This window comes from Peromyscus californicus, unplaced genomic scaffold (assembly GCF_007827085.1).
Source record: "Peromyscus californicus insignis strain IS unplaced genomic scaffold, ASM782708v3 Scaffold_1__1_contigs__length_55948999, whole genome shotgun sequence".
Lineage (NCBI taxonomy): Eukaryota > Metazoa > Chordata > Mammalia > Rodentia > Cricetidae > Peromyscus > Peromyscus californicus.
In genome coordinates, this window is record NW_026294492.1 from 50,378,787 (window position 1) to 50,401,301 (window position 22,515).

General features: G+C 54.7%; 2 protein-coding genes across 3 annotated transcripts; one reads left to right on the forward strand and one right to left on the reverse strand.

Moving 5' to 3' along the window:
• Positions 1–88: 88 nt before the first annotated feature.
• Positions 89–8,586, forward strand: Ticam1 (TIR domain containing adaptor molecule 1). 2 transcript variants are annotated; one of them, XM_052746879.1, is made up of 3 exons: positions 89–1,509; positions 4,350–4,505; positions 5,520–8,586. In XM_052746879.1, exon 3 carries the CDS (start codon positions 5,644–5,646, stop codon positions 7,888–7,890), a length of 2,247 nt encoding a protein of 748 aa, XP_052602839.1. In that variant the 5' UTR covers positions 89–1,509; positions 4,350–4,505; positions 5,520–5,643; the 3' UTR covers positions 7,891–8,586. The 2 variants fall into 2 exon arrangements, with proteins under 2 accessions (XP_052602839.1, XP_052602838.1); XM_052746878.1 differs by lacking the exon at positions 4,350–4,505.
• A 7,990-nt stretch (positions 8,587–16,576) lies between these two features.
• Positions 16,577–20,226, reverse strand: Fem1a (fem-1 homolog A). The gene has a single exon (XM_052746881.1). The coding sequence runs from the start codon at positions 19,763–19,765 to the stop codon at positions 17,801–17,803; it is 1,965 nt and encodes a 654-aa protein (XP_052602841.1). The 5' UTR covers positions 19,766–20,226; the 3' UTR covers positions 16,577–17,800.
• Positions 20,227–22,515: the final 2,289 nt, after the last annotated feature.

Genomic DNA, 22,515 nt, shown 5'->3' on the forward strand with positions numbered 1-22,515 from the left:
GCCACCCTGCCAGGGAAGCAGGAAGGGCTGCTGCCCGGTGATTTCCCTCCACTGCACTTTCTGTAAGGTGAAGGGGAGGGTCTGTGAGGTGTAGGGGAGGGTTGGTGCAGCAGACTGAACATCACCTGCCAAACATGTTCATGTCTGTTTCCCTTGACATAGAGACAGGAGGATAAGGAGTTCAAGTTCATCCTTGGCTACATAGTAAGTTTGAAGCTAGCCTGGGCTACATGAGACCCTCTCTCAAAACAGCAAAACTCAGGAACAGGAGAGAGAGTTCCAATGGTCAATGGTCAAGTGCTTGCAGTGTGACCAAGAAAGACACTTGATGCCAGCCCCTGACTTCCACAAACATGCACATATACATAAGGAAAACACAGGCCCTTCTAATTCCAACCTCCAGAGGTATGGAGGCATCATGTTCAGTGACATGAGCCAGATACTCCTGTCTAGAATCTCCTAGAGAGGGGCTGGGGGCGTGGTTGGGGTGGAGCCACCCAGTGAGGGCCTGGGGGCGTGGTCGGGTACAGCTCCCCTTCTCCCACCTAGAATCTCCCAGTGACAGGGTGGGGGTGGGGTGGGTGGCTCATTTGTGCTGTGCATACCACTTCCTAATTGTTGTCGCCTGTAAGCTGCTTCTGCTTTTCCGTTTTCACAATTTAGTTTCATCAATTTTAAAACATGCCTGTAATATAACCGTCTGGGAGACTGAGCCAGGATAGCCCAAAGTTCCAGGATAGCGTCATATACATACCAAGAGGCTTGCTGTCCTTCGACCTACACACACAGACACACACACATGAAAAAAATGAATAAATAAAACGTTAAAAAATATTCTCAACCAAATGGATTTCCTTTGTAGATTCCAGCACTCTTGTTTATTTATTTTGTATTTATTATTTATTTATTGGTTTTTTTCGAGACGGTTTCTCTGTAGCTCTGGCTGTCTTGGAACTCACTCTGTAGACCAGGCTGGCCGAGAACTCACAGATCCACCTGCTGCCTCCCACGTGCTAGATTAAAGGCATGTGCCACCACCGCCTGGCCTTTTTTCTCTTTTTTTTCTGAGATGAAGGTCATACTGTGTGGGTCAGGCTTGCTTGGAACTCAGGGCAATCCTCCTGCCTCGGCTTCCAGTGTGCTGGACTGATAGGTGTAAGTCACCAGGGTTTCTGTGAACTTAGCCACATGGTGCGTGGTGAATCCCCACAATGTGTCACTGCGGCCACCATCCCCTAGGTCTCTGGGGGTGCAGGTTTCTCTTTCCCCTGCCTTGGCGCCACACAATGGGAGCCCTGCCTTGTTCCACGTGGCACCGTGGCACTGGGCGGAGGGCAGGGCCAGGTCCGGGGCGCCTTGGGGAGTTTCCCCTCTGGGGCGGACACAGCTGACTTCATCTGCTCCTCCCCCACACGGAAGGGGTGGAACCGTTCCCTCCTCTTCTCCCTCCTCCTCCTCCAGCGGCCACCAGGAACCCTGAGATCCACGAGCCCAGGACCCCACTGCCAGGTAGGATGAAGGCAGAGGGGACAGCAGAGGCAGGGCCGGGGGGGGTGGCCTGGACAGCCTGGGTGGCACGCTGGGCCCCCACCTGCTCCCCATTCTGCTTCCTCAAGCCATTTCCCATGGACACTCAGATCTGCAGTCCAACTCCTGACCCTCAACCCATCCCTGCGGTCCTGGGTGCTTCCTCAACCCCCAGTGACCCCCAATTCCTAGATCTTCCAGCCCCTAGGTCTCCTCCAGCCACAACAGTGAACCCCAACTCATCCCACCCCCAATCCCTCTCCTATTCTCTATTTCCTGACCAGATCCGCTTTCTCTACCTCTGTCCTCTGTTAAAGCCCCTGTCCCCAGAGTAACACAGGCACTGACTGCTAGGTGTGGAGATTGGCCTGGTGCAGTCTTGCAGCCAGCTGCCCCTGGGTACATGCAGGATCAGCCTGGGAACCATTCCAAGTTCCCTGGCAGCTCTCAGTCCCTGAGTCCCAGAGCTGACAGTCACCAGGGACTGGGGGAGGGTTACCCTGTGCCACAAGAGACTGTCAGTTCTGCCAGAGGGAGGTCAGACAAGAAAGAAAGGGAGGCCCATCCACTTACCCACCCACCCATCCATCCACTCATGCACCTATCCACCCACCCATCCACCCACCCACCCCTCCCATCCACCAGTCCTGGTTCACGCTAGGGATAGAGCCCAGGGTCTCATGCATGCCAGATGAGAGCTCTACCAACTGAGCACCTCCACCCTGCTCTTAAAAGTAATTACTTTTATTTTTATGTTATGTTGTCATTTATTGTATTTGGAGACAAGTTCTCACTATGTAGACCAGGCTGGCCTGGAACTCACCTAGGCTAGCCCTGATCTCTTGGTCTCAAGAAATCCTCCTGTTTCTGGGCAGTGGTGACTCACACCTTTAATCCCAGAACTGGGAGGCAGAAGCAGGTGGATCTCTGTGAGTTCAAGGCCAGCCTGGTCTACAGAGCAAGTTCCAGGACAGCCTAGGCTATAACAGAGAAACCCTGTCTTGAAAATCGAAAGAAAGGAAGAAAGAAAGGACAGAGAGAGAGAGAGAGAGAGAGAGAGAGAGAGAGAGAGAGAGAGAGAGAGAGAGAGAGAGATCCTTCTGCCTTAGCTTTTTAAGTAGCTTGGATAAGAGGAAACTAACACTCTTAGGTAGTAGAGGCAGGAGGATCAGAAGTTCAAGGTTATCCTGGGTTACATAGTGCAAGGCCTGCCTGCTCTGTGTGTGACATCCTGTCTCAACAACAACAAAAAACAAGCAATAAAATCTAAAACTGTGCGTGACCATTTCTGTGTCTCTCTTTCTCTCCTCTCCTCCCTCCCTTTCTCTCTGCCCTGCCCACCTCTCTCATCCTGGCACTGGGAGTTGAACGCAAGGCCTCATGTATGACAGACGCGCTCTCTGTCCACTCAGTTGCATTTCCAGTCCTCAATAAGCACTTAGTAAGCACTGACTATGCACCAGGTATCATCCTGTTCATGTGTTGATTTTTTTCCCTCCAGTGAAAGCTTATTTTATTTATTGTTGTTGTTTGAGACAGGGTTTCTCTGTGTAGCCCTGGCTGTCCTGGAACTCCTCTGTAAACCAGGCTGGACTCAACTCACAGAGATTCAACTGCCTCTGCCTCTGGAGTGCTGGGATTAAAGAGGCCCAGCAGTTTGTTTATTTATTCATTTTATTTTAATTTTTTATGTCTTTCTTCACCACATGGGTCCAGGGACTGAACTCAAATCATCCAGCTTGGCAGCCTCAAGCCTCCTTACCCACTGAGCCATCTTGCCAGCCCTCAGTCAGCATTTATTATGCACCTGCTGTGTGTCAGCCACTCTGGATACTAGGAACTAGACAGTTGTACCTGAGCCCTGCTCCTGCAGGGTCCCAGATTGGTGTCTGGTGTGGGACATGATGGCTCTTCCACAGCATGAAGTAAAACTCAGTATGAGGTCCTGAGGAGTGGAGAGAAAACTCCGGCAGGTGGGAGCGAGTGCAGATGGGTATGAGAGCTGCCCTGCTGGGGAGAGGACTGCCCTCAGGATATATGCAGAGAGGGACAGCCGTGCAAAGGCCCTGAGGTATGACTGCATGTACGTGACAGCACAGCAGGAACAGAGGGACAGGTCCTGGTCGACTCTGTGACACTGTCTGCTCTGCCTGGTGCCCCCAGAACCCTACAGTCTGTCTTCCCCATAGCAAGCAAAGGGAGTTTCCTCTGAGGTCTCTGCCCACAGCCCTCCTGGGCTCCCACCTCCCTCAGGGTCAAAACTGCCCTGGCCCCTCCTCCCTCTGATCTGGTCTACTCACTACTCCCACATGCCAGGATCCTCCTGCTCTTCAGGCTGAGCCCCGTGCCCCAGGCCCTTTGTACTCACAGTGGACTAGCTCATCTCCTTCAAGGGTGCAGCTCAATCGTGTCCTCTCTAGGGCATCCCCACCCCAGGTTGTCTCAGGTTCATTTCCTCCATGGCACTTTTTATTTCTCAAAATGATCTTAGGTGATTTTTTTTTTTTTATCATTTCCTGTTGCTCTGCCTGATGCCCGAGTGTGTGCCCCACTCCATGTGCAGGATCTCCCACGGCGGTGCCCAGACTGTGTGAGAAATGTCGAGCATAGGAAGGGACTGCATGGGTGTGGGGGGAGAAGGAGGGACATGAGGGCAGGGGTAGACATCCTAGATGTGGGTGGGAGATTTTTGGTGTGGTGAGGACATCAGGACAGGCCTTTAGTTGGCAGGGCTTTGGCCCTGCGGCAGTGCCTTTGCGGAGCTGTGTCCTCCGCCTCAGGGCCTTTGTATGAGTGGTACCCTCCCCTTGGTGTTCCCTCAGACTTCTCCATTTTCATGTCCTGTGCGGCTCCTCATCTCTGAGTCCTTGGGACCACACTGTTCAGGTCTGCCAACGTAAGCCTTAATCCTTGGAGTTCTTGACCCTTCTTCAGGCTTCGTCTTGTCTGCAGCCATGATGGGCGGGCAACTGAGCAAGGTGAACATCACTCCTTTCTCTGTGCGCCAGGTCTTCTCTCTTTCTTTTGTCCCCATTGTAACTGCCTCTGTCTGCACGTTCACACCTGACTGCCTCCATCTCCCGGCAGCCACGGAGAGGGCGGTGCCCATCCTACTTCCTTCTTGGCTCTTTTGCTCTTTCCAGCCTCTTTGCCATTTTCCTGGTCAGCTATCTGCCATCAGCATCCCCACCCGCCATGCTCCCGTGACTCTGGCTCGGCCAATGGTCACCAGGCTCCTCCCTCTGCCTACCTGGCCCCCTTGACCTCGGCCTTGGGCCCAGCCTACCTCTGCTGCTCAAAGTCCGGTCTCTGAAGGCTTTTCAGTCATCTGTGTGCAAAGTTTGTGGGTTGACTGACGTGTTGACTTCTGGTCTAGACCAGGGTCCCTCTTGAGCATCCCGGACATGTACATGGCCGGATCATTCTCTGTGGGGCAGTGTGGGCCCTGCGGGTGCTGAGAAGTATCCCTGGCCTCCACCCACTCCATGCCAGGGCTGTCTGGTCACAGCAGATGGGGCGGGACAGGAGTGAGCCCCATCCCAGCCTGGCTGTGGAGGGAGGACAGGTGTCAGGGCCACCAGGACTGACAGGCTCTGAGGTCTTCTTAACTGTGAACAGGGAGCTGGGATGAGTGACAATGGTGGCCCTCCCACCTGAGGATCCCTGCGAGTGTCCTGTCAGTCACGGTGAGCTTTATGCCAGTTTACACATCCACTCACCCACTCATTCACTCACTCACCACACCTGGTTCGTGCAGCACACATCGTGGAACCTGGAGCTCCATGAATGCTTGGCCAGTGCTCTCCCCTCTGTCCCCAGTGCTCTCCCCTCTGTCCCCAGCCCTCCTGCTGATTTGGAGACATCTCTGTGTAGCCCTGGCTGGCCTGGAGCTCAGAGAGGTTCCCCTGCCTCTGCCTCCCGGGGTCCTGTGCTGGAGTTAAAGGGGTGTGCTGTCTTGTTTGGAAAGTCACGATGAACTCCCATTTCCACAGGTCTGCTGTACTACCCTCCAGGATCTCCTGCAGCAGGGGACACGCTGTGCAGGAGGCTATTGGTCTGGAACATGTCTCCACCTGCCCCAGCCTCTGTGGCTCCAGGCTTCACCTTCCCCCATCCATGGCCAACCCAGGTCCATCACTCCATGGCGCCTTTGATATTCTAGAAGCCATGGGAAGGGACAGGCTGACCCACCTGAAACACAAGCTGGGGAGTCTGCATCCAGGCAGCCAGGAGTCCAAGCTTCTTCACGCCATGGTGCTCTTGGCTCTGGGCCAGGACACTGAGGCCAGGACCTCTTTGGACTCCTTGAAGGTGGACACGGTGGCCCGGCTGGTAGCCCACCAGTGGGCAGGTGTAGACAGCACAGAAGGCCCTGAGGAGCCCCCAGATTTGTCTTGGACTGTGGCTCGCCTGTACCACCTGCTGGCCGAGGAGAACCTGTGTCCGGCTTCCACAAGAGACATGGCTTACCAGGTGGCCCTCCGTGACCTCGCCTCCCGGGATGACCACCTGCTGGGCCAACTGCAGAAGGAGGCCTGCGATCGGTGTAGTTCAGACATCATGGGGGACTCCCGTGGCTTCCAGCCACTCCATTCTGATCAGGGTGGCCTGCCGCCATCCTCAGCATCCCCTTCATTGACCAGAAGCCAGCCTCGACCCATTGATACATCAGACTGGAGCCGGGGGCATTCTCTACACTCCACTGGCAGCATTGCCTCACTGGCCAGCCACTTGGAGATCAGCCAGTCACCCACTCTGCCTTTCCTCTGTCCACAACGTGGAACCCATGGGCCCAGCAAGCTCTGTGACACACCCCCGGCCTCCCCTGAGCCTCAGCTTGTCCCTGTAGGCTGCCAAGAACCCGAGGAAGTGAGCTGGCCCCCGTCAGTGGAGACCAATGTCCCCTTGGGGTCACCACACAGAACTGGGGGCCCAGAGGTGTCCCCTGAGGTGGCTTCGGCCATCCTCCCTGACTCTCCGGCTGCTCCAGACACGAGTGTCCACTGCCCTGTTGAATGCACGGAGGTGTCTGCAGGCTCTCGGTCTCTCCTGCCACCCACCACGGAAGGCACTGGAAAGCGGCTGTCTATCACAAGTCAGATGTCACCTCCTGGTTCTGTAGGAGATGACAGTCTGCAGAACACCACATCCAACCCCCCTGTCCAGCCACCATCCTCCCAGGCCCCCTCTACACTGCCTCCTTCCCCTCCGCCCTCCAATTCCTCTTCCAGCAGCTGCTCTGCGCCCCCAGCCTCCATGTCCCCCATTCTGGGCCACTTGGAAACATCTGAGCAGAAATTCTATAACTTCGTGGTCATCCATGCCAGGGCTGATGAACACGTGGCCCTACGTATCCGAGAGAAGCTGGAGACCCTTGGGGTGCCTGATGGGGCCACCTTCTGTGAGGAATTTCAGGTGCCTGGGCGTGGTGAGCTGCATTGTCTCCAAGATGCCATCGACCACTCGGGGTATACTATTCTGCTCCTGACCACCAACTTCGACTGTCGTCTGAGCCTGCACCAAGTCAACCATGCCCTTATGAACAGCCTCACGCAGTCGGGAAGGCAGGACTGTGTGATCCCCCTCCTCCCACTGGAGTGCTCCCAGGCCCAGCTCAGCCCCAACACAACCAGCTTGCTCCACAGCCTTGTGTGGCTGGATGAACACTCCCCAATCTTTGCCAGGAAGGTGGCGAACACCTTCAAACCACAGAAGCTCCAGGCACACCGGATACGCTGGAAGAAAAAGCAGGAGGCCAGAGCCCTCAAGGAGCAGAGCATACAGCTAGAGGCTGAGCGGCAAAGGGTGGCTGCCATGTCGGCTGCCTATTCAGCCTACGTCCAAAGTTGCAGCGCCTGGCAAGCGCAGATGGACAGCCTGCAGGGGGCCTTCGGGAAGGACTCGTCAGTGGGGACCCCTACATTCTTCCCCCGTTGGCTGGGATGTCCACAGCCAACACCTTCACATCCACAGCAGAGTGGTACCCCAGTTTCCCCCTATTTCCCGCAACCTCCATCTTTCCCGCAGCCTCCGTCTTTCCCGCAGCCGTCTTTCCCGCAGCCTCCGTCTTTCCCGCAGCCTCCGTCTTTCCCGCAGACTCCGTCTTTCCCGCAGCCTCCGTCTTTCCCGCAGTCCCCATCTTTCCCGCAGTCCCCACCCTTCCCATCTGCCTCCTCCGCAGCCCCCCAGACTCCAGGATCTCTCATTATTCACCATGCCCAGATGGTTCAGCTGGGCGTCAACAACCACATGTGGGGCCAGACAGGGGCCCAGTCGACGGATGACAAGACTGGGTGTCTGGAGGAACCCTGCATGGGCCCTCCGAGTGACCAGGAAGGACCCCGACTTGGGCCTCCAGAATGACCATGTCGGAGCCCACCTGGATTCCTAAAGTGACCAGGCTGAACCCAACCTAGACTGCCAGAGTGGCCACGTTGGACTTCACCTGGGTCCCTAAAGTGACAGTGGGGGAGGGGAACCTCGCCTGGACCCTCACAGTGGCCATGAACTGGACCCAGTTTGGTACTCTAGAGGCCGGGAAGACCTCGCCTGTAAACTCAGGGCCTCGGAAACATCCAGAACCCTATTGAACATTGGACAGGATTCTGTGGAACCCCAACCTGCATCCTCTAGGTGGACAGAAGACGATGGGGCCATAGGTTTTTCCGAGGTGCTCCCAGCGGCCACGTGTCCATTCACTGTGGCACGTGGCGTCTCTGGGGAGGATGTGGTGCTGGGGCAATAGAGAGGGTCCTGTCATTATGATAGTTATTGACGGCTGAGTCACGAGCCTACGTCCCCCAACCACCACCGCCCTCAGGCAACAAGCAGGAGACTCAGCTCCGCCAGGACCGGAATCGGAAAAGACGAGCACCAGCCGCTCAGCTCCCTGAGCAGCAGAAACCGGACGTTGCGGGTGCATTCTCATTCCATTGGTCAGCGCGGGGCCACGTGGCCTTCTGCTGCAAGGGACTTAGGGAAATGTAGTTTTTTTGGGCAGCCATATCTCTTGTAATGTCAGAAAAGAAGAAAAAAAGACTCTGGGAGTTTCTGGCGGTTTTGATTGTTTTTATGCATTTATTTATGTAGTGCATGTGTGTCAGGCATGTGTGGAGGTTAGAGGACAACCTGTTTGGGCCAGTCCTCCTCCTCCATGTGGGTCCCCAGGATAGACACGTCAAACCCACCCTCGTACGTTAAGAAAAGTTTTTTGTTTTTTTTTTAAACAAAACATTTATTTTGGCAGAAATTGCTACAGCGAGGTTATCTTTGGAGTGTGAGCATGTGGTGAGATTCAACCAAGGCTGTGCAACTTTGCATCTCCAACCCTCTGCCGTTTCATCTCATGTATTGGTTTAATTTTTTTCAGATGTATTATTTTTATTTATGGGTATGCATGTGAGGCCGTGTGAAATTATGTGCACTTTGTAAGTACAGAGAGTGTCAGTTCCCCTGGAGCTGGAGTTACAGGCAGCTGGAGTCCCTTGATGTGGGTGCTGGGAACCAAACCCGGATCCTCTGCAAGAGCAGTAAGTGCTCTTTTATTTTTAAAAAAAAAAAAAATTTACTTATGTATTTTATGTATATAGTTGTTTTTATGCATGTATGCGTACCAACAGAGGGTCGTGGGTTACAGACCAGTGGTTCTCAACCTGTGGGTCGCGACCCATTTGAAGCTCAGCGGTTCTTTCACAGTGGTTGCCAAAGACCACTGGAAGAGATATTTACATTATGATTCATAACAGTAGCAAAATTACAGTTATGAAGTAGTAATGAAAATATTTCTATGGTTGAGGGTCACACCACACGAGGAACTGTTAATACATAAGCAGGCGTGATGGTGGTGCACACCTTTAATCCCAGCACTTGGGAGGCAGAGGCAGGTGGATCTCAGTGAGTTTGAAAAGGGTCACAGCACTAGGAAGGCTGGGAACTACTCGTTATACATAGATACGTTGTTGTGGTTGCTGGGAACTGGACTCAGGACCTCTGGACCAGTGCTCTTAACCATCCAGTCATCACTCCAGCTCCTGTGCATTCATTTTCCTATTTTATTTATTTATACTGTTTTCCCCCATTCTTTTACTTATTTGGGTTTAGTTTTAGACAAGGTCTCTTTACATAGCCCTGGATGAAGCCGGGCGGTGGTGGCGCACGCCTTTAATCCCAGCACTCGGGAGGCAGAGCCAGGCGGATCTCTGTGAGTTCGAGGCCAGCCTGGACTACCAAGTGAGTTCCAGGAAAGGCGCAAAGCTACACAGAGAAACCCTGTCTCGAAAAACCAAAAAAAAAAAAAAAAAAAAACATAGCCCTGGATGAGACAAGGGTTGGTGGCGCACGCGTTTAATCCCAGCACTTGGGAGGTAGAGGCAGGTGGATCTCTTGAGTTCAAGGCCAGCCTTGTGTACATATAGAGTTCCAGGACAGCTAGGGCTACACAGAGAAACCCTGTCTTGAAATCCAAATGAGATTTTCATGTGCCTAGATATCTCAACTCTCCAAACAAGCCTCTGTGAAATGTGGACTCACTTTACAGATGATGAAAACTGAATTCCAGCCCTCAACATCACTCTAGTTAGAATTAGGGGAGCTTAATGTAAGACGCCAGACTTCCAAGGACCAGCAACTGTGGACTCATCCCACAGCCAACTCTTCCGCTGCAGGAGGGATGAGTCACTCCCCTTGCTATTTTAGTCTGAGTCAGACCTAGTCAGGGCTGAAGTGAAACCCCAGCATCATAGTTCTGAGATTCTGGGGGGCAGGATATGTAAATGAAGTCCTCCGATCTATGGTGTGTGGGATTGTCCAGTTGCTGGGGTGAGGGGTGCCTGGAAAGGTGCTAGGCTCTTGACTATGGGGTTCCAGGGTGGAGAAGTGTAAAAGGAGGCATCAGTAAAGCAAGCAAGGGGACTTGGGAAAGCTTGAAGGGACTTGGAATAAGCAGGGAGTTGACAGCCTGTCCCAGGGTGCATGTGGGTAACACAGCCCAAGCAAAGGCCCTGGGGCAGGACAGAGCCAGCATGTTAGGGGTGTAGTGGGAGGAGGTATGGAGGGGGGTGCAGGGAGGACAGGGTAGAGAAGGGCCGAGTGCAGCCTGCCAGTTCATTTCCATGGGGTTTGAGGGGCAGAAAGACGGCTCAGCTGGTAAAGGTGCCTACCGTGGAGCCTCATGACCTGAGTCCCCTCGCCAGGCCCCACATGGTGGGAGGGAGAACCGACTCCTGCAAGCTGACCTTCACACAGTTGCACATGCACACACCCGCAATAAATCAAGAAATGTCATCTAATCATCCTGGCACTTGGGAGGCTGAGAAAAGATCAAGAATTGAAGGCCAACCTCGGCTACTTAAGTTTGAGGCCAGCTGGGCTGTGGGAGACCTTGTCTCAAGTCAGAAAATGTAATTTGTAAAAATTTCCGTTTTTAATTTATTTGTGGTGCTAGGCAAGTGCTCTACCCCTGAGCCACAGCTGCAACCCTACATGAATTCTTTTAACGAGTCATTCAGTACCTCTGCTAGGCACTGGGGCACAGCAAGGCCATGTGGATGCCATTGGACAGACAGCCTTAGGTCTGTAATGGGGCAAGAGCTAGTGGGTGGCTCCTTTAAAGGAAGTTTCTGGAAGAAGGAAGTCTGAGGGCCTGGAACCATGGCTGGACATTCTCAGACCTCTAGTCTGATCTCCCCTGGTGGCAGCCTCAGCAGGGTGTGTCCCTAACCAGCTGGGAATTCAGAAGGCCAGCTCTGCTCACAGCCCTGACTTTTATTGGGTGCGAGGAGGGGCGGAATGGGTCTCACTCTGTGGCCCTGATTGTCCTATAGACCAAGCTGGCCTCAAACTCACAGAAATCTGCCTGCCCCTGCTTCCAGGGATTTGTTTAACAAATGTTCTCTCTAAGCCAAGAACAGAGTTATGTCTTGCAACAGTCACACACCATATGTGTGACTGGTGTTTTTACATTTCTTTTGTGTGAGCATGTGCGTGGAGGTCAGGGGACAATTTACAGGGGTCAGTCCTCTCCTTCCATTGGGTCCTGGGGCTCAAACTCAGGTGGTGAGGCTTGGAGGCTTTGGGTGTGTGCCCCACACAGGCAGCAGAGGGGTCTCCTCTGTAGATGGCTGGGGTGAGCCAGGGAGCAGGAACAGACGTCTGCTCATTTGCAGCCTGTTCTAGAAGCATCTGGCAACCCTCCTTCCTGGGCCTGGAGCACACTGCTGGGCTAAGTCCAAGGTTATCAGAACCTGGCTCCAACCAGCCTTGTGGCCCTCCTCAGGGAACTGAAAGGAGGAAGTTGTGCCACCTGCTCAGGCCCTCCTGGCTTCTGCCCATACTGGGTAGAACTTTCTGGAAGGTGATGACAGCCCAAGAGGGGCACAGTGGGTTCCCACAGGTTCTGTTCCAGAAGGGACTTAGATGCAGTCCTGGGTGATGCTCATCAACACCCACCTGGCCCGCCGCTGCAGGGATTGCACCCGCTGAAGGTTGCTGTGACCCTGTGCAGGTGACGTGTCCCTCCTCATCCTCTTCACTCTCCAGCAGTTACTCTTCCAGACACTGTCCTCTAAGACCTTTGTGACTCTGGATGGAAAGCTCTCCCCCTAGATTCCTCCACTGATCCCTCTTAACATCTGCAGGATTTTGCTCAAACCCAAGTTCTCGGGGCTGGAGGGATGGCTCTGTGGTCAGAGTATGGCTGCTCTTGCAGAGGACCTGTGTTTAGTTCCAGGGGATCCAACCTCCCTCTCTTCTGGCCCCTGTAGGCACTAGGCATGCATGTGGTGTAAAGGCATACATGCAAGCAAAACACCCATAAGAGGAAATATTAAAAACAAAAAACCCAAGGTTCTTACTAGGGGCTTTTCCGGGCACTTCATTTAAAAGCCATTACTCTGGGGCTGAAGAGATGGCTCCGTGGATAAAGTGCTTGCTGCACAAGAGGACTTGAGTTTGATCCTGGAACATGAATTAAACAACTGGTATGCACCTACGACCCAAGCGCTGGAGAGGCAGAGGCAGGAGGATCCCCAGGTTGCCAGCCAGCCTGGCTATGCAAACCTGTAGGTTAGGTCAGAGATTGACTCAAAACCAGCCTTGGCCACTAGAGGGCTCAGCCAGCAAAGACACTGTGGTCAAGTCTGCTGACCTTCGTGCTATCCCAGGCAGGAGAGAACCAAGTGCCCAGAGTTGTCCTCTGACCTACACACACACACACACACACACACACACACACGGGGTTACTTCTGGCACTGGGGATCAAAGCCAGGGCTCTAGCACAAGGCAGACGAATGCTGTACTGCTGACATATGCCCCAGCCCCAAACTCACTTCAGACCACCATCATTTAACCCAGGCCAGGAGCTCATGCTCGCCACCTAGCGCTTCAAGTTAAAAAATAAAACTTATGCCAGGCTAGCCTGGGCTACATAGTGAGACTCTATTTCCAAAACAAACAAAAACGAAAAAATGCCCTTCTGCCTCACCTAATCTTCCTCACGTTCCCATTACCACGCACAGCTATTTGGGATAAACGACCGTCATTCACAGCCCACACTATCCCATCCTCTGGTACTCAGTAAATGTTTGACTTTCAATTGATTGATGTTCAGCTCTGTCTTGGTCCATCTTGACTTTAGATTTCCCGCTGGTCCCTGTTCCCTTCCTGCTGGCTGGTGGGTCTTGTTTTTCTACCATCCACTCGTGGGACTTTGAAGTGTGAGTTAAGCATCTGTGGTTCCTGCTTCCACCTTTGTGAGGTCTGAGTCCCACTTGCCAGTGGTGAGGATGCTGAGGGAACAGTAGGAAATGGAGGTCATGACTCCACCTCGGGATGGCAGGGCACAGCTCAGGGAAGAGAGTGTGGAGCCTCTGAGGGGCCCAGGGCAGCCGGTGTGTCCATCCCCAGTGGATCAAGAGTTCAAAGTCATCTACAGCTATAGAGCGAGTTTGAGTTCAGCCTGGGCAACGTGATGGTTATGACACATTAAGGGATGTGGGGGATGGCGGGACATGCCAAGGTGGCACTGCCATGAACAGACCTTTCAATCAGGGGGCACCCAGGGCAGCAGCCTGAGCTCATGAGCACAGCCCAGACTGCTGATTATTTCAGCCCTGGGACAAAGGCAGCAATAGTGGCCATCCAGATACTCTCCCCAGAGAGGCGCAATGCTCCTTTCCAATCTTACAGGCAGGGAAACTGAGGCACAGAGAGGGTGGCATCAATCTCCAAGATTGCAGGGTGAGAATGAATGCTAACTTTCTACCTTGATATGGGCACCCCAAGAGGGCAGTCTCTTGCCTGGGTCAGTTTCCTGCCAGATGCCAGAATGGGCTTTTATTTTTAGCCTGTGCTGTGGCTCAGGCCTTTAAGCAGCCTTGGGATGTGGCCAAACTCTCAGGGAAGTGAGAAGGGCTTTTCTTTTCCCTGAAGACTTAGGCTCACCACTCCCGCCCCCGGGGGCTCAGACTCTCACTAGATGCTGGCTGGTCAATGCCCCGTCAGGCTAGTCCTGTGGCTGCTGTCTGCAGCTTTGACACTCCGACCCTGAACTCTGATTTTGCAGGTCCCGTCTTTCTGGTTGCTGGTGATCCAGCCTCACTCATCCCACACATCTGCCACTACCGAGCACTCCCCCTTCTTCTTTTAAAAGATTTACTTATTTATTATGTATACAGTGTTCTGCCTCATGCCAGAAAAGGGCGCCAGATTTCATTATAGGTGATTGTGAGCCACCATGCGGTCGATGGGAATTGAACTCAGGCCCTCTGGGAGAGCTGTCAGTGTTCTTAACTTCTAAGCCATCTCTCCAGCCTGAGCCCTCCTTCTTTAAGTAAACTTTACAGTTTTCAAAAAGTATTTCTCAGTGCTGGGGGGTGAATCCCAGGCTCCATCCACAGATGCTCATCGCTGACCTCACTCCAGGCTTGAAAATCAACTTCTGGAAATAGCAATGGTTGTGTACCCCTGAGGATACCCTAAACACCACTGATGTGTAGATGTGAAAACAGTTTTGCAAACTGAGCATGATGGCACATGCCTGTCATCCCAGCACTCTAGACAAGGCAGGATGATCAGGAGTTCAAGACCAGCCTGGGCTACATGAGACACTGACCAAAAAGGCTAAAAGCAAAAAGGGCTGGTGATGGCCCCAGCTCCAGGTGGCCCGACACATCGGGCCTCTGCAGACATGCACTCACATGCATGCCCCCCAAAACACACGATTTAAAAAGCAAGCCAAAGCCGGGTGGTGGTGGCGCACGCCTTTAATCCCAGCACTTGGGAGGCAGAGCCAGGCGGATCTCTGTGAGTTCGAGGCCAGCCTGGGCTACCAAGTGAGTTCCAGGAAAGGCGCAAAGCTACACAGGGAAAACCTGTCTCGAAAAAAACCAAAAAAAAAAAAAAAAAAAAAAAAAAGCAAGCCAAGCAGCTGGCTAAGAAGGAAAGAGCCTGGAAGGCAGTGCTGTGAGACTCAAGAGGTGATCTAGGAAGGCTTCTTCAGGTCAGGCTCCATCAAGCTCACTTTTTTTGTTTGCTATTTCTGTTCCCAAGAAAGGGTCTCACTGTAACCCTGGCTGTCCTGCCTCCCAAGTGCTGGGATTGAAGGCGTGTGATAAACACCGGGTTCAAGCCCACATCGTGACAGGCTTTAAACAGGTTGTGAGGGCTGAGGGTGGGGTGCCCTTGCACCGGGGTCTCCTCTGACCCACACCTGCTGTGCTCATCATTCCTCCTGCCGTTCTCTCGGGCCCTCTGTACAGCTGGCCGAGTGCCCAGTGATGTGGCTCTGCACCGAGCTATGTTTAACCTGGGGTGTGATGCCCTACCTAGAAATAGCAGACCCTGGTGCAGCCCACAGGGACAGGCTGTACCACTGCCCTCATCCATATGAACAGAGACCGCAGACAACCGCAGGCACCAGTCTGTCTGTTGTGATGCCAGCCAGAGCGGGAGGGGGTGTGGCATTAAGTGGGGGTGTGTCTCCCACCTGTGACTGACACCCCCATGCTGGGGTTGGTGTTCCCCTTCTTTGTTCCCAGTCTGTCTGCACACTCACCGATGGCGGTGTGTTCTGAGGGGTTGAACTGGAGTCTCACAGGTGGCACACACTTACCCACAGAGCCATCTCACCCTGCATCAATCTTTCTTACTTTTGTGGGGGAGTCTCTCTAGTAGCCCTGGCTGTCCTGGAACTCACTCTGTAGACCAGGATGGCCTGTCTTCCCAGTGTCAGGGTTAAAGGCCTGTGCCACTCTGCCTTAAGCTTTCTTAGCTCCTCCCCAGAACTCCAACCTTATAACCACAGGGTCTCCAGTCACCGCAGCTGACTCACAGGCTATTGTGATTGGCTGAAGCGTGTACAAGTGACACAGGCCTGCCCAACTACAGCACCACTGTGTTACGGCTAGGTGGACCCTGTGGGGATTTTGCAGGAAATCTCTTTGATCCGGCTGTTCCCACCAAGGATAACCCAGCTGGAAGGAGCCACTGGGAGCAGCTGGATCAACACTCTCAAGAGAATGTCCAGCAGAGCCAGGCCCCATGAGACAGATAATCAGGGTGCTGAGGCAGGGGAATGGATCTGGGCATGTCAACTGATGAGATGGAGGGTTCGAGTCTGGCCTTTTCTCACCTGCTCCATGTCCCTAGGCCCACACTTGGTGGTCTTTACCTCTCTGAACTTGTTCACAGACACCGGAAGGGAAACAGCTACAGTAGAAGGCAGCTGCTGTAAAGTAGGCAGTACATTTTAGCACTTGGGGTGCAGTGGGGTTCAGTAAGTGCTCACTAGCATACCTCATAGGAGATGGTTTTGAGAAGGTGGGGGGGTCTTGAAATATTGTCTATTGTTACCCCAGGCTATGCTTGAACTCACTTTGTACTCTAGGATGGCCTCCACCTTGTGATCTTGGTGCCTCGGCCTCCACCTTGTGATCTTGGTGCCTCGGCCTCCAAAGTGCTGAGGCGGCAGGTATGTGCCACCAGGCCTGCTTGACAAGCACTCACCGGGTTCCCCACCCGCAACCTACCCACATCAAATAAAAGCTAGGCACAGTTCTTCACATACCTGCACTTTAATCCATAACTATCAGTGCCAAGACTCACGGGGTCTGTTGCCCTGAGCTTCAGCAGGACAGGGCAGTGAGGCTCTGCCCTGTATGGCCTGAGGCTTGTTTCGTACAGAGAACAACCTACCTAACACTGCAATCGCACACCCATATCCTCGCGGGACAGCTTATGTGGCTTCACGGCCATGTGAGGGGCTGGCCTCTCTACACTAGACTTTCTCCCCTTGCAGCTGGTTCCCACGGGCCAGGGAGGAGCACCTCATGCCTCGGTGTGATCCAAGTTTAATTCCACTTGCCATAAGTGACAGGGAGAAAAGCTGGTGGAGTCACAGGTTGGTGCTGTTCAGGTAGTTTGTGGTGCTGGGGCTGCACTCGAGGGCCATGGCAGCCCTGGCTGGCAGACCCCCCCACTTCCCCATCTTAGTCAGAAGCCCACTCCTGGCAGCCATTGGGGAGACTATGGACTCCTCATGAAGACCTGGGCTCAGGTCCTCAGAGGTGGGACAGGACAAGTGTGGCACGGGTATGAACCTGATGGCTGTGGCACCTGCCGGCCATCAACCTGTCAGTCCCTCAAACAGGGTGGGGCTGGAGGCACTGGTGTCTGCCTGGCTGTTCCTGTCACTTGCTCTGGCCCTTCTTGGGGACAGTCCTGTTTCTAACCAGCATGGGAGTGAGGAGGCTTCCCAGGATGTCAGTCACAGATCTGTACTCACAGCTCATGCTGCTCTCAGTGTGGCCACTGCAAAGTCCTGGCAACTTGAAACTAAGTCATTAGTGAGTCCAACAAACAGAAACCAAGGAAAAAAGAGCAAAAACCTCAAAGTGTGGGCTCCAGGCTGTCGCCCACTTGCTTAGTAAACAACAAACCAACCGCAAACATCTACGTGGCAGGTGCTGGGGCGTGCCCCACCGCACGGAGGAGCCAACGACTTCTGACCCCATCTTGACAGTGTCGGGTGCACAGGACTCCAGGACAAGCTAGCTGGGGCTGGGTGACAGCGCAGAGGCCTCCAGACCCAGACAGATGCCACTGGGGAAGTCCGGGCACCCTTTTGCCACAAAGAAAGACCTCTTCCTATCACATGACCCTGAAGGCTTCTAGAACCAACAGCTGGGTTCACTCCACTGCCCCCAGTGCCAGCAGGCCAAGGGGACGGGATGCTTCCACTTGGAGAAGGTCAAAGTGCACGCAGGTGGCTGGGTCAGGCTCAGTGCAGTTGGATGAAGGCCTCTAGCTCCTCTGGGATGAAGCCCTTATACGGGACCTTGTTCCTGTCCAGGGCGCGGGCGGCCAGGCACTGCAGCGTCACATAGTTGAAGGGTTGCACGGTGCTCTTGGCCAGCAGCTTTGCATCTAGCAGCTCATAGGCTGTCTTCTTGAAGGCATTAGTGGCATCCATGTGGGCCCCAGCTTCGATGAGCGCATCCATGATTGCTGGGCAGTTGTTTTGGGCGGCGATGTGCAGGGGAGTGTTGTTGTCAAAGTCCCTGCTGTCGGGGTCGGCCCCGCAGTCCAGCAGCACCTTTACCACGTGCAGCGAAGGGAAGACACCCACTCGGTAGCGGCCCACATTGGTGGTCTCCTTGTCCACCGCCATGTGCAATGGGGTGAAGCCGTTCTTGCCGCGCGGGGCACACTTGAGCAGGCGGTAGACTGTCTGGTGTTTGAGGTGTTCCTGGCTAGGTGTGCACTCCACCTTCTCCAGCAGATACAGCAGGTGGAGGATGATGGCAATGGCTTTGGTGAACTGCGCCGAGTCGCCCGGCTCCTTGGGCAGCTGCAGAGCCCGCTCCACTTCCCGAACCCCTTTGCTGAGCACGCCCATGAGGTCGGGGAAACCGAGCTGCATGCCCAGGTTGCCCTTGGCCGAGCGGTCCTGCAGCACATAGGAGAAGAGCTCCGCAAATGACAGGAAGCTGCTAGCAGTCATGGGGCTCAGGGGCTCCAAGTTGCTCTGTTGCATGTCCAAGGCATATTTCCACAGACGGATACAGCGCTCGAAATTCCCAGAGTCCGCATAGACAGCACCCCGATACCTTATGTAGTATGAAGTGTCGGGGTGTGAGGGGCCCAGGATCCTTTCCCGTATCAGCAGGGCCTGCATCCGCATCTCATCAGGATCTGTGATGAGGGCCTCCAGCTCTTGGGGCGTGGTCACCTCCCTGGAATAGTCGTAGGCCAGAACCAGCTGTTGGGGCTCAGGCTTGGGGAGGTAGTCCCCACCCTGGTGGCGGAGTTCCATCGCCCTTCTCCAGTGCTTCAGGGCTCCAAGCAGATCCCTTTTCTTATCCACATAGGTGGCTCCCAGAAGCTCCAAAGCCTCCACAGCTGCTTCCCGGCTGGTGGGGCAGCAGCTCTCATAAGGCTCTGCTTCCTCCAGGGTGGAACTGCCGCTGCGTGCGCCCTGGGGGGAGCCTTCCTCGGGCAGCTCCGTCCCTGAGAGCTGCCCGTGGCCTGGCTGCTCCTGGATGAGGTACTCCACGATGTTGGTGTGTCCGGTGACACTGGCGGCCAGCAACGGGGTCATGCCATAGCCGTCGCGCTCCATGCGAGCGTGACAGCCCAGCAGCAGCTGCAGGATCTCCAGGCTGCCGGACTCGGCACAGTCGTGCAGAGCCGTGTTGCCCTTGGCGCTGCGCCGGTTCACCTGCGCACCGCGCTCCAGCAGGTACCGTGCGATCTCGCGGTGGCCCTTGTAGCAGGAGATCATGAGGCACGTGTGGCCGTGGCGGTTGGCTACCTCCAGGTCAGCCTTGTGCTCGCCCACCAGGTAGCGCACCACATCCAGGTGGCCGTCGAAGCAGGCGGCGCGCAGCGGAGTGGAGTTGGTGCGCGTGGTGCGGTTGACCAAGGCGCCTCGGCGCAGCAGGCTACGCACCACGGCCAGGTGGCCCGCTGCCGACGCGGCCCAGAGCGGCGGCGCGCCCTCGATGGTCTCGCCATCGAAGTGCACCGAGCCGCCCGCCTCCACGCTGGCGCCGCAGTGGTCCACCAGGTACTCCACCACGTCCAGGTGTCCGCGGCGCGCAGCGATCAGCAGCGGGGTGCCGCCACCTGCCACCTCACCCAGAAGCTCGTCCAGCTCCTCCCGCCCGCGGCCGGCCAGCAGCTTCTGCAGCAGCTGCAGCTTGCCGTCGTGCGCCGCATTGTACACGGCTGTGTGCAGATCCATGCTGGACGCCACGCTGCCGGCCCTACCCCGGCCGCCTATCGCCAGAAACAACCTTCACCTTCTCCCCCGCCGCCATCTTAGCGGCCTCCGGCGGAACAAAATGGCCTCCGCGACGGGGCGCGGAGGGACTCTGCGCAGGCATGCTGGGAAATGGAGTCCTGTGAGCAAGCAACCGCCAGAAGATGCCGATATTAGCGCAGCCAGGAGAAAAGACTACATTTCCCGAAAGGAAGAGGGAGAGCCGCTGGGAACTGTGGGCAAAGTACCGACGGACGAACAAGCAAGGCCAATGGTCAGTGCGACCCTGGGAAATTTGGTGACGGACTTCCTGTTACTGCGTGTAAGGCGGACTGCAGGAAGCACATTCTCGCTCCGTTCCCCAAAGGACATTTCTCAGAAAGCCTCTCAATTTCCAATTTCTGTGAAGGAAGGCTGTATGGGTGTGTGTGGCCCTGGGAAAATTGATGACGTATTTCCGGCTGTCACCGGCAGCGACTATTCAGAGGGCAAGCGCGCTCCTCCCTAGAAATGACGTTTCCCAGGTTCGTCGGCAAGAAGCGTGGAGGTGGCAAGCAGCCCTGGAACCCGGAAAATCTGTTACATACTTCCTGTTGCTTTCATTACGCCGACGGGAAGCGCAGGCGTACTCCCAGCCATAAAGGCTCCGTTTGCGCGGCCAACTGCGAACCAGGGCATGGTGGGAATTGTGTTTCCGGTTACGGAGCATGGAGGTGGAAGTTCTGTCATGCAAGACTAAATGGGCATTAGCGTGTGCGACACTGGGAAATAGGGGTACGCACTACTGCCCTAAAAGGAGGATTCCCAGAAGGCCACGCTCCAGCTCCGAGAACGGATGTAGCCGTTGAAAGACTACAGTTCCCATCATGTAAAGCTGTACGCCATGCTTTGAGGGGCTCTGAGCGAGTCGGCCCGGTGATGACGTACGTCTTGTTACTGTCAGTACCGTACAGAGCTCAGGGAAAACGTGCACGTCAGCCCAAAAGGGACTACATTTCCCAGAGGGGCCTGGGCCACCCGCGGCGAAATGTAAATGAGTAGGCGGCATACTGTGTGCGACCCTGGCCAGTGTTGTGACGGACTTCCGGTTTTCGTGGCAGCGCAGGCAGGAAACGAGCGAGCCTCCTTCCTCTCTGCTGACTACATTTCCCAGCGGGCACCGAAGGTGACGCGGAGCCAATCCGGAGCGACGTTGGATCTAGGGGCGCCAGGAAAGCTTTGTGTGAAGAAGCCGCTGACCAGCAGGGGGCGCGCGCCGGGTGCAAGCGCTAGATCTGGCCTCGCTGGGCGACTGAGGCAGAGAAGGAGACCCCACTCTCCCGGAGCGTGTTTGGCGACACGTTAAGCAGTCCCGATTTCCACGTTAGGTAATATTTTCTGTTTTTAAAGAAGCACGTGTGTCAGCCACATGGGCACCGTGTCCTCCGACGCCGGCAGAGGGCGTCGGGTCCCCTGCGGCTGGGTACACGTCACTGCCCAGGCATCGCTCCAGGCCCTGGGGGAGATAGGAGTTCACGTAGCTCGTGCTGACGTCAAGTCCCCGGACCCACGTGGTGGAAGGTGAGAACTGACTCCCAAGGGTTTGTCCTGTGACATCCATCCATGTGCTGTGGCACACGGGCACACACACCCAGAGTGAAAAAAATAAATGCCGTTTAAAATTGTGTTATTGTGTATGGACACATGCGCGCCACAGCACACAGTTCTCGCCTTCCACCACGTGGGCTCGGGGATCGAACTCAGGCCTTCAGGCTTGGCAGCAGCATCTTTGTCTAACCATCTCCCTGGTGGTGGTTCGTTATTTTCAACCTTTGTTTCTCTATCCTCCCTCAAGCCTCCAGGGGGGTCAGCTACGAGGAGACCCAGTGGGGGCTGTCCTTGGGGGCGCTCCGCCACTGTCTGCATCCTTGAGTCTGTCCCTGCTCCCTCTGTCTCCTCCTCAGCTTTGGACATCTGCCTGCCGTGCATGGGCACGTTCTGGGCTACCTGCCAGGCGCCTCCCACTGGGTGTGAGTAGCCATAAACCACCTCCGAGACCCTGACCACCACCTCTCATGCAGAGCTGGGGCTGAGGCACCTGCTCCAGCCACCCAAGAGACGGTTAGGGGTTTGCCGGGTCTCTTCCCGCAGGGACCTTCACGGTATGTTTAATGAAAAAAAATATATATTGTTTTTAAACATTCAGAAAGTAGAGAAAATGGTAGCACAGACCTCAGGGTGGCCAAGCCAAGAACGAATAGCTTTGCTCATGCTGTAAATTTTTATTGATTGGATGCCAGGGATGAAAGGCATTTAGAAGTGGGTGGTTGCAGCCAGGACACAGGACCAAACCAGAGAGAGAGAGAGAGAGAGAGAGAAAGAAGAAGAAGAAGAAGAAGAAGAAGAAGAAGAAGAAGAAGAAGAAGAAGAAGAAGAAGAAGAAGAAGAAGAAGAAGAATGGGGAGGGGAGAGGAGGAGAGGAGGAGAAGAGAAGAAAGGAGAGAAAGAAAGGACCCGAGAGGGAAGTGGGGAGGCCCATGGGAGGTTAAACCAATGTGCAGTGGGTGGATCTTCCTGGACAAACCCAGGCTGGACGGCTTCAACACTGACTTGTTCTCATGGTGCTGTGGAAGGGTCCTCTGCAAACGCTAGGCAAGCGATCGCCACTGAACCACTTCTCCAACACATTATGTGTTTTTTAAATATATATTTTATTTTTATTAGTGTGGGTGTGGGAGCAGGTGCCCTCACAG

Excerpts from the sequence above, each read along its gene's own strand:
- Ticam1 (XM_052746879.1), top strand. The coding sequence starts at position 5,644 with ATGGCCAACCCAGGTCCATCACTCCATGGCGCCTTTGATATTCTAGAA.
- Fem1a (XM_052746881.1), bottom strand. The coding sequence starts at position 19,765 with ATGGATCTGCACACAGCCGTGTACAATGCGGCGCACGACGGCAAGCTG.